The 19,398-nt window shown below is 33.0% G+C and overlaps 1 protein-coding gene across 1 annotated transcript in view; it reads right to left on the bottom strand.

Annotated features, from left to right (window-relative positions):
- The window catches only part of LOC115999182 (glutamine synthetase cytosolic isozyme 2), a 4,777-nt gene extending 4,235 nt beyond the window's left edge, over positions 1-542 (bottom strand). Inside the window, exon 1 of the mRNA XM_031238979.1 lies at positions 366-542. Within this exon, the coding sequence (XP_031094839.1) occupies positions 366-439 (74 nt within the window). The 5' untranslated portion in view covers positions 440-542. The remainder of the gene's footprint in view (positions 1-365) is intronic.
- Between the last annotated feature and the right edge of the window lie 18,856 nt (positions 543-19,398).

Genomic DNA, 19,398 nt, shown 5'->3' with positions numbered 1-19,398 from the left:
AAAAAAAAAAAAAAAAAACACACACACACACACAGAGAGAAAGAGAAGTTACTAGTAAAACAGCAGAACCAAACCAGACATATCCTTAAAACATGGGAAAATAATGAAAAAAATAAACTCTTCACAAGCATAGAAACATTACATATATAAACTAAACTTCCCAGAAGGGATCAAAGCATGTTAAAGAAGAAAAACAGGGGAAAACCCCCATAAATGAAAAGCATAAGAAAGCAGACTAAAGAACAGAGTATGAAACAAGCAAGAACACAGATCCAACGTAAAACAGATCCAAATGAGCTAAAAACAACCCCAGAAATGGTCAAACAGAACTTAAAACACACAATAATGCAGCGAGGGAGGCTCACCATATGTATTCAGCAATGATCTTGTTGGTGTGATCGGAGAGGTTGAGGTTGATGAGATCTGAGAGCAGAGACATTCTGAGAGACTTCTACTATGAACAGACTACAGAGTCTTTGCGAGAAAATGCAGGGGAAAGATGGAGAGAGAATAAGAAGATGAAGAAGAGATTTTATAGGCTGTGAGCTTATTGTTTTCATAAAACAATTCAGAATAGCTGTGTAGAAAATAAAAATGCCTTCAAAAAATAAAAAGATTCCGTAATTTCTGGGTCCCACGGAAAAATATACTGTACGGATTCCTACGAAAAAAATAGAATATCGCTTATAAATATCAAGCCAGCTGTATTACCTACAATTCAGTTAGAAGATTAGTCATGTGTTCGACGATATAAATCCTGAATTTCACCCAAAAATCGCTCCTCATTTATTACTCTTAGATTATAAAGAAACATTATTTATATCATTAATTATTGAACAAAGCACCTCATGATTTAATGACATTATTATTATTTTTTATACAGATATTTATAATCGCAAGTTAAAATATCATTCCAATTCAAGTTTGACATAATTACTGACCATATACATAATATTATTTCCTTTATATAAAATATAAAATTTTCGTAATGACATGAATTTTAATAAGTTTGTAAAGAGTTATTAATTATAACATTTTATATAAAATATAATTTGTGTCGTTGAGAATATTTTGAAAAATATTAAATATTTTTCTATAAAGTATTGATTTTGACCATATACTTAATTCTATTGATTGAACGGGAGTTATAATGGAAATAAAGTTAAACATGTTCTAAATTTAATATCATTTTAGTTCATCAAATGAATTTTGAATCAATAAAAATTAAAAGAACATTTGGAATATAATGAACCAAAAAGAATGTACTTCATGATTTGAATTTCAATATTTTGTTGGTTAAAAACATAATGAAAAAAATTATATAAAAAACTGTGTGTGTGTGTGTGTAATTTTTACTTTTTTTCCCCATCCAAATAGGTTGTATTGTTGTAATCATACCATAAATGCCATGTCTAATATTTTGTTTTGGCAAAAATAACCTTCTTTGTTATAATTTTTGTTATTCGCATATTCACATCAATACTTTTATGATTGTCCATTTGAAAAATAATAATTTTCATGTCATGTCATTTTATTTTTTAAAAATTCAATATTATACCATAATTTTTTTTAGGAATAAAGTCCAAATTAATCATTGAAGAACGTAACTTGAAAGTGCAATTAGATCACTAAAAGAGAAAAAAAGAAGAAGGTATAATTAGGTTACTGAGCACTCCAAATATATACAATTTAACTTGATAGCAAGTTACATTCATTTCATCATGTTGGCTGTTTACGTGGCTGATGAGTTGACTTTTTAAATGATCCCATCAAGATGAGTTTTTTCAATAAACAAAAATATTGACTAACAAACATAATAAACTTATTTTTAGAAGTATTATTTTATTCTAAGAGTGGGAATTATTGCATGAATTATAGACATCAATAATAGTTGTTTGGTATGTCAAAAAGCAGTATATATAACATATAAAATTAGATTATTTCCTTTAAAAAAAAAAAACCCATAAAATTAGATTACTGATACCAAAGAAACAAATTACGCAAATTGCAGGGTAGGTGGAAATGTAGGAATCTATTCACAGATTCTTGTGGGACCGGCTAATTGTTTTGCCGGTCGCACCTACCACCTAAACGGAAATTGTAACACCGTAAAACAGGCAACGGAAACGTGAAAGTTTTTGTTTTTAGCATTTAAATTTAATTTTAATTGATAAGGAAAATTAGTAATCATAATTTAAAAGTGCGTAAGTGATAAATTTTATAAACTACACAAAAAAAAAAAAAACGTAAGCAATTGTTATATTATGGACTAGTGTTTATATTACATTGTGAACTTTGATACAAAAATTTTGTACATTCAGGTAACATATCAGGTATCTACAGTTAACAGTTTATGTATATATAAACAAATAACTTAATAATTGTTAACACATAATATGATAGTTACATGTACAAAAAATTGTTAACTGCAGATACAAAATCTAAAAATTATTTTTGAATTAGGATCTATAATGCAAGGTAGATTCTCGTCAATGGAATCATTTGTCAAACAATTATGACTAGTTCGATTAAGAAAATGCTGACCAAGGATGACAATGTGCGAGGTGAGGGTGAGAGTATACTCCACAATACCTATACAATATTGCGACCCCGCCCATCCTTATCTCTGTGAAAAATTTTTATGAGGCCTTCACCATTAGTGAAAATTGGCACAAGATTTTAGGACTTAAAACTAGTGCTTGGGTTTAATACAAATGGGAAGAATGAAAATTTGGCCAACTTTTTCTCCTGCAATGTAAAAATTTTATCAGAAATTAATGGGGCCCACCTGACATTTTGATTTGCGCCTCACATGCGTGAGGCGCAAATCATGCGCCCAGGCTGCACGCGCCCGCCTGGGCGCGTTATATATATATATATTTTTTAGTTTTTTAATTTTTTTTGGTCAGCTTTGTTTTGGGTTTTTTATTTTTTCTTATTCCACCTCATTTTCTCTTTCCTAATCACAGTTACAAAATCTTCTCAAAATCTACACCAAAGTTTATACTATTGGAGAAGGCCTGATAGAAGTCTCCGTCCCAGATTAACCCTATAAAAATACTTCAAAATGTAACTAGTAAGATGTAATCTCCAGATTTTTCTTTGTAATAAAACCTTATTACCAACCAACTAATGTACTTCAACTTTCAATGATTTTATGTATAATAAATGCATTATTTATGGGGACATGCTAGGGAAAGATATGCTCGTCCCTAGCAAAAAATGGTTACAACTCCTCGTCCATGGAGCATGGATATGGTATCCCTACGAGGTCAATGAGAATTCGTTATATTTAGTGTAGTAAAAAATCAAACTTATAACTTTTAAATACGAGAATAATGTTTTGCGAGATTGATTTTATTATAAATTTATTTTATTTTGTTTTTTTTGGTGCAGTGGGGTGCGGAAAACAGTGCGCGAGGGGCTATGCCCTGTGCCTAAGGGGGAGCATAGTGTTCACCGGCACGTGCCGTCGGATAGGAAAAGTCCAAACCGTAAAGGAGTTGGAATCTCTTAATCCGTGGGCCCCGCCGCCACCTTGAAAGTCACAATTTCACGGAATTGTATTATTGTACGTCGTGCTTGGAGCATTGGATAACAACTGACTTTGTTTAATACGGAGTAAATGAATCTTTTACTACACGCGCCTCCGTCAACGCGTGTATTCATTTGCTGTTTGATATGCATATATGATTGCGTGGCATGACTTTAATTGTACGGCGGAGATCTTTTTTAGCTCCGCAGAAAAAGTTGACTTTTCGTCTCCATCGCGAATCATGCGGGAAAAGACCTGCTTTCTACTCCAAGATAATCTCGACTCGATCAGGATCCAACGGTTCAAATCAATTTTTGATAATTTTTAATCACACTTCAACGTGATCCTTTTATTTTGAATTAATTCTATTTTTAATTATCAATTATTTGCATTAATATACACACATATTTAGTCTTCGATTTACTCCGTATATTATGTGAATTTATCATAATTTTACATTTCTTAAATTATTAAACTCAAACAAACGAATAAACAAATATTTTAATGTGTTAACGGTTAACAAATAAAGAAAACAATGATGAGTTTGATAAGTCAACATAGAATATTTTCGAGGAGGAAATGATAACGGTGAAATATAAAGCTATCAAAATGTGTTAAACTTGCATTGTTGAATGATGAGGTTGAGGTAAACTTAAATTTTAGAGGCTCGTCAAGAGATAGACGGTAAACTAGACTCACCATACTATTAACTCTTATGTTGTTATATACTAATATATTATACTCAAACCTATCTTGTATTTGATTAAATCTTAACACATATGAACGAGATTTTATCTTACACACAGATATACAAACACACACAAAGAGCTAGAGAGGATCGGAGTTTGTATAGTTTAAAAAATTCAAACTCAGTTTGCATAATAATATAGGATCACACTTGTGTGAGACCGTCTCACGTATCTTAATCCGTGAGACGGGTTAGATCAACATAATTTGGGTCATAAAAATCAATCAAATGCTCATAAGACTAGCTATGACCCAAATTATGTTGACCCGACATGTCTTACAGATTAAGACTCGTGACTCCGTGAGACGATCTCAAACAAGTTTTGGCGTAATACTTAAACCTGTATCAAATTCATGCCCTTTATTAAAAGTTAATTAAATTAAATATGTAACTTTACCAGACTAAATGACATCCTTATTGACTTACTTTTGCATACGATAATGTTTTGTAAAAGAAAATTATAAAATATTTTAATCGTAGAAACGTGGTAGTTTAGGAAAATAACATTTATAATTTAAAAATATTAATAAAAATATCCATTTAGTTCTTTTTCAAAAGTCTCTTTGGAAATTTTGTATTCAAAAGTCTTGTTATAATGTTCTCGCTAGACTTCTGACTTTCTAGATCGACCAAGGGTTTTACATTCATTGGTGTTTAAGGAATCTTGATCTGTTTATACGCATCATGTCCTCATAACCAGAATAATCTCAAGTCTATCTTTGTAAAGCCAATGAAGCTTCGGACGTCTTAGGTAATAAGACAAGTTTGAAATGAGAAATTTGATTTATAGAAAAAAATTCTCTCCACAATTACTAAAATTAATATGGACGGTTGTGTGGAATGTCAATTAGAGACAACTGTAACTGATGAACTTATGTCGTTTAATACCTTTGAAGAAGGAATTTGTAACTTTTATCATAGGGTGACTGGTCTTAAAATAATTAATATAGGGACAACGGGTGTGTCTGTGACTAAGTATATTAACTGAGTTGATAACAATTAGAGGTATTACTAGATGAATATTGTAAAGATTAAACATGGACACATGGTATTACATTGACGATGACAACAGATGTTATATATGCAATTTGGAGAAGTAATTATTAGAGACATGAATGGGACATTAATGGTCCATAAAACACCGGTGAGGGTCACTCACGTTGTTATGATTGATTTTGGGAATTAGAAAATGTATTTCTATGGACAAAATTCTTGTTACATTTTTTTTTTGAGGTGAGGAAAAAATGAAAAATCGTAATTAATATACGAGGGTGTGGAAGTTTTGCTTTTGTGTAATAATTTGTAAATCACATAAGAGATAAAGTACATTAGGAAAATCATGTGCGCTAAGCTCGATCGAGAGGATGTTGACAAGAATCAAATTCATGGTTTTTAGTATAAGAATCGTGTTTCATTCACTCGGTCATTCCTTTCGAGTCTCTCGTTACATTTTCTGATTGAGTTAATATCAAGTTTAGTCTTTAAAAATAATTTTTCTCGATTTAGTCTTAAGTGACTTTTTATGCTTAATTATATTAGGTCATGAACTTGGATGATTTTACTTAATTATTGAGTCTTATGTAAGGCATTTTGTCAGTTGGTTGTTAGAATTAATTATTAAATTGAAAAATTACTATAGTTGATGACTAAATTAGGTAAAACTACTATAGTCAATGATTGAATTGAGTATTAATAGAGAAAAATTACCAAGCAATCCAAACAAACGACTCAATATATAGGATAAAATTATCGAAGTCTAAGAATCAATTAAGCACAAAATCAAGAAAAATCACTATAATTAATGACTAAATTAAGGATTACCTCTAAGAATTTGTTAAATCTCTTTATTAATCAAAGTGTAATTCGTTAATTATTATTATTTTTTAAAAGAGGATATTTATACATTATACCATTATTGTTAAAAATAATGATTGTAGTTGGTTCACAAGTCAATAGCAACCTCCCAAAATGTTAGATGGGATTGTCTTTTTCATTGAAATTTCCACATTTTGTAATGTATGTAGCTCTTAGCTTTGAGATTAACAATTGGAAAATATCACTATTTATTTACCATCCCATCTCTTTTCGGATTATTTGATTTTTTGAAAACCTGATTATTTGATTTTAATTCTTCTTGAAATGTAAGACTAATGCCATGTTAGATTTAAGTTATCTCATATATATAACCCAAGAATATAAATGTTATAATATTATGAAAAATTTATTTTGTGGACGTGAGTCCAAAATACACAATTTACATACTGAATGTTCACAATTTATATACTGAATGTTTACAACTAAATGTTTACAATTTAAATTGTGAACCTTCAGTATGTAAATTATGATGGGTTACCTTGGACTTAAATCCATGGTATAACTATTGATAATATTACATCCTCTGCTTTATTCAAGGGAACGTGAGACCATCGTATAAAGTGTGAGAATTTTAAATTTAATTTTTAGCTCATATTTTTGTAACATTTATGAAAATTGGGTTCCCCATATTTTGATGTTACGTGACGTTTCCTGAAATGCTACATCATTTCAAAACTTTCATTGAACATAACTATACTCTCCCTTCAAAGTAAATTATCGTATACTTTGATAGTTTTCTGGTTCTTTCTTTGCGGCTATACCTTTCATATAAAAAGTAACAATAATATCATCAAATAATAAGATAGTTTTTGTAAAAGTGTATAGTATGATTCTTCAAATTATTCGTTAAAGAAAGTTATATTTGAAAATATTACTATATATAATACCAATTTTTCTACAATAATAATAACAACAACAACCATAATACTTTTCAAAAAAAAAAAAAAACAACAACAACAATAATAATAATAATAATAATAATAATATTATTATTATTATTATTATTATTATTATTATTATTATTTATGGCCTTAGCTTAATTGCCGAGAAATGCATACAACTACTCATCTTCATTTTTGTAACTGTTCAGACAAAAATTGATAATCCCTATGAAGATGGTAAACCCTTATGCTATGTGACGGATTGTATGAAAGGTCAAGTGCATATTGGCAAGAACTGAACTAATAATTTTTAGTTATTAGAGTCATCTTTTACCTACTCAATCATTCTTTTTGGGACGATTAATTTATTAGTTATTTTATGATATGAAATTGTGAATGATATATGCACGAGTGAGCGAAACTTTGAGAACAATTGAAATGTTGACTGAATAATGCTAACCTTGAAGGATAAAACCATGAAAATATAACAAATAGAAAAGAGACTAAAAATGACCCCCAAAAAAACTTCATATAAAATTCTGTAACATGATATATACTTATAACGAATTCTATCATCTTATCTTATCTTATCCCTTTTGTTTTTAATTAATTCCAAACATCATATGACCAATATTTTCTCTCGAGAATACTTTTCTGTTTGTCACGCACTACAATGTTAATATGTGTGGTATACAACTATATATGTGGTACAAATATGCAGTCATGTACTAAAAATCCAAATTTTTTTCTTACGGCCACATCAATCATATGACAAGCTCAGGGAAAATAGAGTATGCCTTTCGGACACGACTCTCGTATTTAAATATCACAACTCACTAATTTGATTCTTGTTAATATCATCTCGACAGAGTTAATTGCGCAGGATTTACCTCTTATGTTCGATTTGTGAGAAATACATATAGACTCAATTCCTTCATATTGAAAATGTCAGTTTACAAATAATGATAGCTTAACATGATATGGGCAATAATTGAGTGTTAAAAATGGCATATCTATTACTATGTGATTAAGTCCATATATTAAGCATAACTGATAAAAAATTAAGAGTTTTTTTTTTTTTTTTGATACATTAGGGTTTTCAACCTAAACTAGACTAATTCTAAACACTCAGAATCCCTGGACAACAATAGGTGGAGAGATAAATCGGGAGTCGTCCAAGTAAAAAAGTGTTACTTTTTAATTAAATATTTTATTCAATTTATTTAATAACATTATTTCACTATTATTATTATTATTATTATTATTATTCATTTGTAATGTCAGTTTAAATTGTTTATAATTAAATAAAATTATAAAGATATAAAATAATGTTATATATATATAGATGCCAGAATCAACATTGTTCCTTAACTAAAACTAGGTAGATGATAATAACAAAGGCCATTTTCATCATTGACTGTCGTGTATAGTTGTATAACAACCTCCAATAACGTATTGTGGTTGGATTGCCTAGGTTGAGTATCCTAGGTCGTTTCATTATTCTTTCACAATTCACACTAATTCCAAATTCCAATTCATATTATAGTGGTTAGTCTACTTTCATTGTCCTTATATTAGCTTTTTAATTACCTCGTACCCTTAGCTTTATATTATGACCACTCAACCTCTTCCCATACCTAAAGTTTGGCTGCTATATAAATACATATCTAACGCATTGTAATTTGATATCACTTATCACGAAATTCTAAATTTTAACTCTTTATGAGCGTTGTCTTTTGATATTAGATTTATTTTTTACTTCTTTGTGGTCTATTGTCAGCTAGAATCATAAGGTGATCTTCACCTATAATGCATATTTAATTTGAATAGCTGTTATAGCCTGCAAGCTTTCTCATAAATCAAAGTAAGTTCCTTTTTTTTATAATTCTCTGTTAAAAATTTCTGTTATAAATATTTAATAGTATATTTCAGCCTAACTGTCTCAATAGTCAATACTTATATGTACTTCTATTTATAAAACTTAAATTGGAGATATTTTTAAAATTTTTGTTCAATGGGATTGTCTAGAAAGATAAGCAATATGAGAATTCCGTATGAAGCAACTTTGAGGATGACTGATTTACTCAAATCATTATGGGGTTCCTTTGTCTTCAAACTTACAATTACATATATACAAATAAACATAAAAAAAAAATGAAGTTACTCTTCAAAATAAGTAGAGTGCTTTAATATAGTAGCTTGATAAAAATATTAAAAATGATCCAATAATGATTAATGAGGACCCGAGCTTCAAGATAGGCGGTTCGGGCCAAGATAGATGACCCAAATCAAGATAGACGACCCGAACCTAAAATTGGGGACCCCCGAGCCCGCCTCCGAAGTCAACCCCGAAATGATGGGCTTTGACCCGTTCTTGCGGCCCACCGCGTGTATATTAACTTGGTCTTTTAGGCCACCGCAATTTTAAGAGTTCGTTGGACAAATGTATAAATATTGCATTGTCTTAGTTTAGACAATCATGTATTATTCTTAATTACACAATATTTTTTATAATATTCTTACATCAATCCACGAAATATCACTATAATATTTTTCCCTTACTATTTTACCTCTTATTATTTATGTAAACTTATTAATTCATACCTACTACGAGTCAATTTGTTCCATTATAGATGATGAGCAGTGTATTCATGGTAAATTATAAGCTTTCGTGGTGTAAATTGAACCATAAATAATCTTGAGCAGTTGAGCCTACCCAACTCATTAGGTGGATGAGCAAATGCCATTCAATGCTAAAATATTAATTAGTTTTATAATTGAGATTATAAATTAATTAACAATTAAAATAATATTATTCATTATATTAAAGTTGGCCATCATTCATATGTCATAATTATTAAATATTCAAATAGGCCCAGACAATTTAAGAATATCCATGGACTGAATTGTAAAAGGCCCAAACAATTAGACATTCACAAATGCTTTTGGTTGACATAAATATTTATTTAAAAAAAAAATACATGTTATTTATTATATGCATTGTTTTATTTTTTAATATTACAATGGAAGATGGAAGTATAATGAGTTAAATTTTTGAGATAATTTTATTTTTAGTCCTACAACTATTATAACATTGTTATATTTAGTCCCCGACATTTAATGTAACTGCATTTAGTCTCAATTTTAGTAACATTATCATAGTTGGTCTTCTATTACAATTTTCATTAAATTAACATTAATTAATTATAACATTTTAAAATAAATGTATGCTAGCTGAACATCCTTATACAGAAGTACTAAAATACCATAAACATAAGTGTCGACACAAAATTATTTTCAATAGTTCATGAATTTAGAGTCCCACCTTAACTACTAAATTGGGACTCACAAGTCACAATCTCAAAAGTCAAGAAAAAACCAAACATTATATGCATCCCCATGTGACCCAACATGATGGGCAACAAATAAGAACTAGGATAATAATTAAAAAAAAAAAAAGGACATGAATTCTTTTAAAAATGTATTTGACGTGTTTTTTTAGATGATGAGAAAAATTTACAATCACTAGTTAATGGTATGTCAAAAAAAAAAAAAAACACATCTTATGATGAGTTTGAATCCTAAACTTAAGTCCCTCACTGCTCTTGCTCGAGAGACGAATGAAGGAGGTAAATTGCAGGATATATTTTAACTAGTCTACATGCCTCTGAATGTTTGTACACTAATAATCATAATAATGTCACATTCATACCTCTTTTTTGTCACTGATAGGATCAAACGCTATACTTGTGACTTCTAACAAACTTTATCAAGTACACTTTTAATACAATTATTGAAGTTTGAAATACTTAAAATCTCGAAATCAAATCTTTAAAAAAAAAAAGTTAGGTATCTCCTCCAACTTCTTTGTATTCGAAAAGACTATGGTGTTGTATATTCCACACAAAATTAAGATACTCAAACAACAATAATAACTAAAAGTATTATATTGTTTTATCATGTATATATGTCAAGTAGGATCAAGACAATAAACAAATGAAATGAAATGCATGGTCTGAGGACTTAAGATAATCTTCATGAAAGAAAAATCTTTTATTAGACTTATTATATGCTCTTCCTTGCCGTCCATTCACATTGTTGGTCTAGAAGAAGAATTATGGGGCCACACCATTAATGAACAACATGGTCTGTCCATACTTCTTGAAAATTTTTTTAAAAAAAAACATAAATTAATTTGAGTGATTTTGATGGCATTGTCTCTTGTGGTTGGTATTAAAATGAAAAGGATGTGGGTATGGATATAGTGTCATTTCGTCTGAGTATATGTGCCAATTCAAAATACGTTACGTTGTAAATTTTTGGTAGACGCGTTATACTAAATAGAAGATGTTAGAAAAAAAAAATAAAAAATAGATAGTAATAGTTAGGCGGTCAATAATTTAGGTGTATTTTAAAACCTTAACCGTTTGGTTCCTATATTTTAAGACCCGAAACATTTTATGGGGTTTCAATTCTAAACTATAATCAAGATCATACAAATGATTTTGGTTACTATTGTGAGCATAAATATAATATGTGCAGTCCAACTATTAGCTTAGGCTTTTAGTTGAGATGGAGCACATGCTTTAATTTGGTATCAGCTAGCCTAGGTTTATTTTCCAATGGCTGACGGCTCTGTTAATTCTTCCGAACGGACCGTTTCTGATGCAGCTATTTCTTCTGCGGTTTCTTCAGCAGCCGCTTCTCTGTCTGCTGCGCATCACTATGTTAGCATTAAGCTAACGAACAAGAATTTCTTGTTTTGGAGGACGCAGGTTATTCCGTTTCTTCGTGGGCACGACCTCATGGGTTTCGTTGATGGCACGAACTCTTGCCCTAATCGTTTTCTTCCCGTTTCTGAAGGCTCCTCCGTTGCTGCTGCTCTACCCAACCCGCTGCATGCTCCATGGGTGCGCCAAGATCAGGCGGTCCTTAGCATGTTAATCTCTTCACTTTCGTCAGAAGTCATGTACCTCGCAATTGGTTGCACTACGTCGCATGATCTCTGGTTGGCGCTTGAGCAGGCTCTTGCCTCTTCCAGTCAAGCTCGGATTATGCATATTCTTGGACAGCTGCAAACAATACGCCAAGGTGATGCCTCCGCTGTCTACTACATTGCTCGTGCGCAAGTTATGGTGGAAGATCTAGCTCTTGCTGGCCGTGCGGTTCCTTTGGAGGATCAAAATATGTATATTTTCAGGGGTTTACGTCCAGAATATCACTCTGTCGTAGCCTCTTTGAATGTTCGAGGTCAGCCGGCGCGTTTTCCCGAACTCGCCGATCTCCTTGGCTCGCATGAGTTCGCTACCGGTGACAGCTATGGCGGTGTTCCAGCCCCTGCAGCTGCGGGTTTTGTTGGCCAGCGTGGTAGTGGAGGTCGGTCGCGGTCTTGGTGAGGCAGATCGAATCATCGCGGTGGGACTCCGTCGCGTGGCGGTGCTGCTTTCGCCGACCAGCAACAGTAGCAGGGCGGTTGTGTGCAGCGTGGACGTGGCTCACATGGTGGTGGCAGGTCACGTGGACGACGTGGTGGTAATTGGCAACCTCAATGCCAATTAGGTGGCAATTATGACCATCTTGCACCAGCCTGCTTTTCTTTAATTGGCCGTGGACTCCAAGCTCATTTAACATATGCTGAGGATGCGCCGAATCTTGTGTCTGACTCGCATCTTTGGATTCCAGACACTGGGGCGACAAATCACGCGACCCCTGATATTGCTGCGCTCTCTACATCTGAAGAGTACACTGGTGGTGATGCTCTTTGAGTTGGTGATGGTACAGGTTTGCTTATTAGTCATACTGGTCATGCTTCTTTTTCTACCCCGTCTAAAGTATTTAGGATGTCTGATATTTTACATGTTCCTGGTTTGTCTTCCTCTCTTTTATCTGTGCAACGCTTTGCAAAAGATAATAAAGTCTTTTTTGAGTTTCATCCATCCTTTTTTGTTGTGAAGGATATAGCAACCAAGGCAATTCTTCTTCGCGGCAATAGTTGCGGTGGTCTCTACACGCTGCCCATTCCGAAAAACAGTCCTCGTGCATTTATCTCGTCCTGTGCTTCCTCTTCCGTATGGCATGATCGTTTGGGACATCCTCATCAATGAGCCTTAGATCGTATTCTTCCTTTTTGTTATGTTAGTGGTTCTAGTTGCAATAATCGTTGTACTTCTTCTTTGTGTTCTGCGTGTCAATTGGGCAAGTCTGCTCGTTTCCCTTTGCCACGTGTAGACTCTGTTAGTTCGAATATTCTTGATTTGATTTATACTGATATTTGGGGACCAGCTCCTGTTTTGTCTTCTTCTGGTTATCGTTATTTTGTTCTTTTTGTTGATGACCATTCTCGTTACACGTGGTATTATCCTATGAAATTGAAGTCTGACTTGTATGCCATTTTTGACAAGTTTCGTGCCTTAGTTGAACGGTCATTTAATCGCAAAATTAAGGCTATTCAGTCTGACTTAGGAGCTGAATACAAAAAGTTACATACTGTTCTTCTTCAGTTAGGGATTAATCATAGACAATCCTGTGCCTACACTCATGAACAGAATGGTCGTGTTGAGAGGAAGCACATGCATATTGTCGAAACTGGTCTTACTCTTATGGCTCGTGCGTATGTTCCATCTCGTTTTTGGGACTTTGCTTTTGAAACTGCTGTTTACTTGATTAATAGAATGCCATCTAGTGTTTTGCAAAATTACAGTCCTCATTTATTGTTGCATAAATCTTCTCCCTCATACTCTTTTCTTCGTGTGTTTGGTTGTCTTTGTTATCCTCACTTGCGTCCTTATAATCGTCACAAAATGTCATATCGGTCATCTCCTTGTGTCTTCTTAGGTTATCCTGAGTCTTTTAGGGGGGTACAGATGCATGGACTTAATGACTAATAAGATTTATATCTGCAGACATGTACACTTTGACGAGAATGTGTTTCCCTTTGTTAGTAGGGCTGCTGTGCCATCTCCTCCCTCTGTGCAGAAGCCGTGGGCTGAATCGGTTTTACAGGTATTGCCATCTTCTCTTGCTGATTCTGCTCAGGCTGATTCTCCTGTCACCACCATTGCTGCTCCTACTCGTCAAAGAGGACGACCCCGTGGCAAGTCCACACGTCCGACTGTTCGCTCCCATGCAATGACTACGAGGAGTCGGTCTGTGGCTCCACTTTTGGCTCTCTCTGCTCAGGCCTGTCCTACCGAGCCCACTTGCTACACTCAGGCAGTTAAATTTTCTGAATGGCGAGAGGCAATGGATCTGGAGTTCAATGCGCTTTTGCACAATCAGACTTGGGTTCTAGTTCCTCCTCGCCCAGGTATGAATGTGATTGGGTGTAAGTGGGTTTTTCGTACTAAACGTAAAGCTGATGGTTCAATAGAGAGGCATAAGGCGAGACTTGTGGCGAAAGGGTTTAATCAAGTTCCTGGTCAGGACTTTTTTGACACCTTTAGTCCGGTTGTGAAACCCACTACAGTCAGATTGCTTTTGAGTTTGGCTATTTCCTCAGGTTGGGTGGTTAGGCAGCTTGACGTACATAATGCATTTTTGAATGGTGATTTGGCTGAGACTGTTTAGCGTCAACCACCCGAGTATGGTGATGCTCAATTGCCTGATCACGTTTGTCTGTTGAAGCGTTCCTTATATGGCTTAAAGCAAGCTCCACGAACTTGGTTTAATCGGCTGCATACTTTTTTACTCTCTATTGGGTTTATAGCTTCAAAGACTGATGTGTCATTAGTCTATTACTCTCGTGGTTCTGCATGTGTGTATCTTTTAGTATATGTTGATGACATTTTGGTAATTGGGACTGATGAGCTACTAGTGTCTGATTTACTCTCTAAACTGTCTACTGCTTTCAAAATTAGAGATCTTGGTGAACTTGGTTTCTTTCTTGGAATTGAGCTAGTCAAAACTAGCAATGGTGTTATTCTTTCTCAGCAGCGGTACATGTTAGACATCTTGAAACGGGCTGGAATGACTGATTGTAAACCTCTCGCAACTCCTATTTCTGCATCGAAAACTCCATCGCTTAATTCAGATTCATATGAAGATACAACGAAATACAGGAGTTTGGCTGGTGTTCTCCAGTATCTCACAATTACACGGCCAGACTTATCCTTTGCGGTCAATCAATTGTGTCAACATATGCATGCTCCAACATTGTCTCACTGGGAGCAGCTAAAACGAGTGCTCAGTTATGTCAAAGGCACCCTCTCATTCGGCTTGCGTATAACTCAGTCAAATTCTAGAGAGCTTCATGCTTTCTCTGATTCTGACTGGGCTGGTTGTCCTGAGGACCGTAAATCTACTAGTGGGTATGCAGTGTTTCTTGGCACCAATCTTATCTCTTGGGTGTGCAAGAAACAGAAGACAGTTGCAAGATCATCCACAGAAGCTGAGTATAAAGCCTTGGCTGATGTTTGTGCTGAGGTAATATGGATCATGTCCTTGTTGCGTGAGATCAAAATTGATGGCATCCCTACTCCCAAATTATGGTGTGACAATCTTGGTGCTACTTATATGTGTGCGAATCCAATTTTTCATGCAAGAACTAAGCACGTGGAGATTGACTACCACTTTGTTAGAGATAGGGTTGCCAATGGAGATATTCAGGTTAACTTTATTTCCACAAAAGATCAATTAGCTGATATCTTTATAAAAGCTTTGCCTAGTCCTAGATTTTCTTTTCTTAGGGACAAGCTTCAGGTTAGTAGTTTACCATGCGCTTGAGGGGGAGTATTAGGACTCTCTGAGTTTGAGTCACGTTAGGACTAGCTATTCTACTCTACCTGAGACTCCCCTTGTATATATATCTCCTATTCCTCATCATTGTAATTGTTCAATTGAATCAATACAATATTCAGTTCTCATCTGGTATCAGAGCCATGTAAAAGGTCATGGGTTCGAATCTCCGCGTCACCCACAAAAAGAGACTTCCACGTGTTGCGCTCGGTAATCCACCGCACACGTTGAGGGGGCGTGTGAGCATAAATATAATATGTGCAGTCCAACTATTAGCTTAGGCTTTTAGTTGAGATGGAGCACATGCTTTAATTACTATTAAGGTTCTACCATAAGGTGACAAAAAAATAATTTAAAAATCATTTTCATAATTTCATATTACCTTTGAGGATCTTCTATTTTCTATTGTTAAAAACCATAAGATAACAACATGTTCTATTCTTTTAAATAATATTGTGAGGATATATTCCAAGCATATTACACAAATTAAATCAATTGCCCCATAATAACATTGACTTATGACTACCCATAAAATATATAAAACAAATTTAATTAAATCAACAATATAATCTCTCATATAAGTGTGAAATAAACACAGAAAAATCATACAAAAACATCATTAAAATAAGGGTTTTCCCATTTCCAGATGAAGGTTCTATAATTTTGTAGTGTAGCCGACAAGTTCATTGACATCTAGGAGTCAGCTGTCTCTATTGGATTAGATTATATTATATTATAATAATATAAATACATTTCACCATTAATTTCAACTGTTTTCATGTGGAAGTTTCATGCAAATTTCTGGGACTCTTTGGTCACCAGATCCATGAATGCTGTAATCAGGTTGACAATAACATGGCATTATTAAGAAAAAAAAAAGTTTTTTTTTTTCAATCCAATGGATGAGCTTTCAATGCAACTTCTGCATATTTCGCAAAGTAAATGGTTTTTGTCTTACTGCAAATGGTACATTAAAACTTTATGACTTTCAAGTTTCTAGATTTTAGAACTAAGAATGGGTCAAATAAAAATTAAAATAATATGTTGATAGGTCGGTAAAGAATATAGGTCCAAAAATGGTTGTGGATTAGTGCCCCTATATATGCTAGCAACAAGGACTTGCATTTTTGCATGCAACAGCAGAGCGGCTAGCAAAGCAATGCTTATAAACTTATTTTGAGTTAATTGACTAGTTGAATTGTGTTCGAGAGCTTCATTGACTTATTTATGAATGATGATAGTTTAACTTGTTTATATGCATTTAATTAAAATTCAAAATTATCTTGCTCGCTCTAGTAGATGACAAATTAAAATAACGTTTTTTTTATCTATTCATTAGAAGGCATCCACTAAGACTCAAACCCACTACCTCCTCTCATGTGGGGATGTAACCAAGTGTCACTGGACCACAAGGTACGTTTAATTTCAAAATAAACTATATATCCTAATAATTACCCCGTACTAGCTTTTAAGCTAGTTATGCCAAGCATGCATGCATATCCTTAGTAGAGTTTGGCTAGGGGGTCCAATAACCCAACTAGCTAGACACCAGCTCTCGTACCGGCCTAAAGGATAAATAAAAATTGTTGACACAATTAGGCATGGAATTTTTCATATTTGCATCATTATTTTATCAAATTGTATATTCAAATAACTTTCTAGAATTATATTTCATTAATTCGATTTTACATTATTGTTGATTACTTAGCTTATTTGTGAATTTAGTCATCTCCTACAAGCTAAGTGGTGAAAGTTAATTTTTAGTAAGAGTTTTTTCCACTTTTGGTCCTATGACTTTAGTGTTTCTGTCAATTTAAGTACACGACTTTCATTTTGCCAATTTTAGTCCTTGACTTTAATTTTTTTTGCCACTTTTAGTCCTTGACTTTGATTTTCTTTCCACTTTTAGTCCTTTCGGCCATCCGAGCGACAACTTTTAATCGAAATCAACAAGTTGTTGTGCCATTAAGGGTAAAAGTGTATTTTGATAAAGTTCTAAATATATTTATAAATAAAATCAGATAAAAAATAGGAAAAAGAAATGTTATTTGCTTGTTCTGCTTCGGTTTTTAAGCAACAACTTTTAATCGGAATCAATAAAATATTGTGTCATTAAGTGTAAAATTGTCTATTGATAAATCTCTAAATACATTAAACGTTATTTACCCTTAATGGCACAACAATTTGTTGATTTCAATTAAAAGTTGTCACTCGGATGGCCGAAAGGACTAAAAGTGGAAAAAAATCAAAGTCAAAGACTAAAAGTGGCAAAAAAATTAAAGTCAAGAACTAAAAGTGGCAAAATGAAAGTCGTGTACCTAAATTGACGGAAACACTAAAGTAATAGGACCAAAAGTGGAAAAAACTCTTTTTAGTAATTTCAATTGACCTTGTCAAACAAGCAATATTAATCAGCCAATAATATTCGTGTCCAATGTTAATTAGGCGCCGTTTTTAGATCATTTAATTTGTTCAGACCATCTACTAGAAATTAAGAAGAAACTCAAGAAAGAGACATCATTATAGATTATTGATGGGATATAAACCAAATTGTTAACAAACCTTCAAAATAGTTATTCACATTTCAATTTATCCTTAAATTTTAGACAAAGATTATTAATTAAAAATAAATTATCTGGTTGTTCGAATAATGCTCAATTCACTCAATTCAACTTATTAAATAAAAAGAAAAAAAGTATTAACGTAAGAGCACATGTCCATACTGAAACAAAAGTTAACCAATACCATACGTTTTGATTATATATATAATTCACACAGCCTCATTTTATATATATCAATGGTTACACCACCATGACGAAATGCCAATATATAATATATGTTTTGTGAACACGTTCCGAATTTTGACTTTATTCTTGGGGGAGGGGGGTTTGGAATCACCCTGGAAGATCACATGGTGGAAAATCAAAATACTATTATTGTGAAAAATTACTTGTTAATCAAATGTAAAATGAACCAGTACATAAAGAGATGGAATTAAGAGAGGAATGAATTAACGAATATAATGTATAATATAGTCTCCCGGGGCTTGGTATAGTTGGTTCGTCGTTTGACTTAAAGGTCATGACAGGATGCGGTAATGCGGAGTTGGATCCCACTAGAAACATGTATGGGAAAAAGGTCCAGTAATGATCGAAGGTTTGCATTGGATCCCTTATGCCATGAAAACTATGATCTGACCAGTAGACTAATTGCGCAACTCAAGGTTTACTTATGCAGTAACTCTAGAGATAAGGTCTTGTGAGCTTAATTATGATTAGTCTGAAAAAGCTGGAATAATCTAAGTTTAAAAAATGAATATAATGTATAGATTTGCATACGGTCGGGAGTAATACAACGTTTGATCTCTAATGACAAATTTAAAATTTAGTGGAAAAAAATAAATAATATGGACAAGTGGAGAATCCATAACCATATAAACAAAACTTTAGAATCCATAACCATATAAAAACAATTCCAAAATCCATAATCATTAAAAACAATCCTAAAATCCACAATCATCTACTTGTATAAAAACAATTTCAAAATCCATAACAAGAAAGGTATCTTTGATTTATAAGAAAGTTCAACAATTCTAGAATCTATAATCATGCATATACTTGTATAAA

This window comes from Ipomoea triloba, chromosome 12 (assembly GCF_003576645.1).
Source record: "Ipomoea triloba cultivar NCNSP0323 chromosome 12, ASM357664v1".
Classification (NCBI taxonomy): domain Eukaryota; kingdom Viridiplantae; phylum Streptophyta; class Magnoliopsida; order Solanales; family Convolvulaceae; genus Ipomoea; species Ipomoea triloba.
Note: the sequence above shows the minus strand (reverse complement) of the source record. Positions and strands in the feature narration are given on the sequence as shown.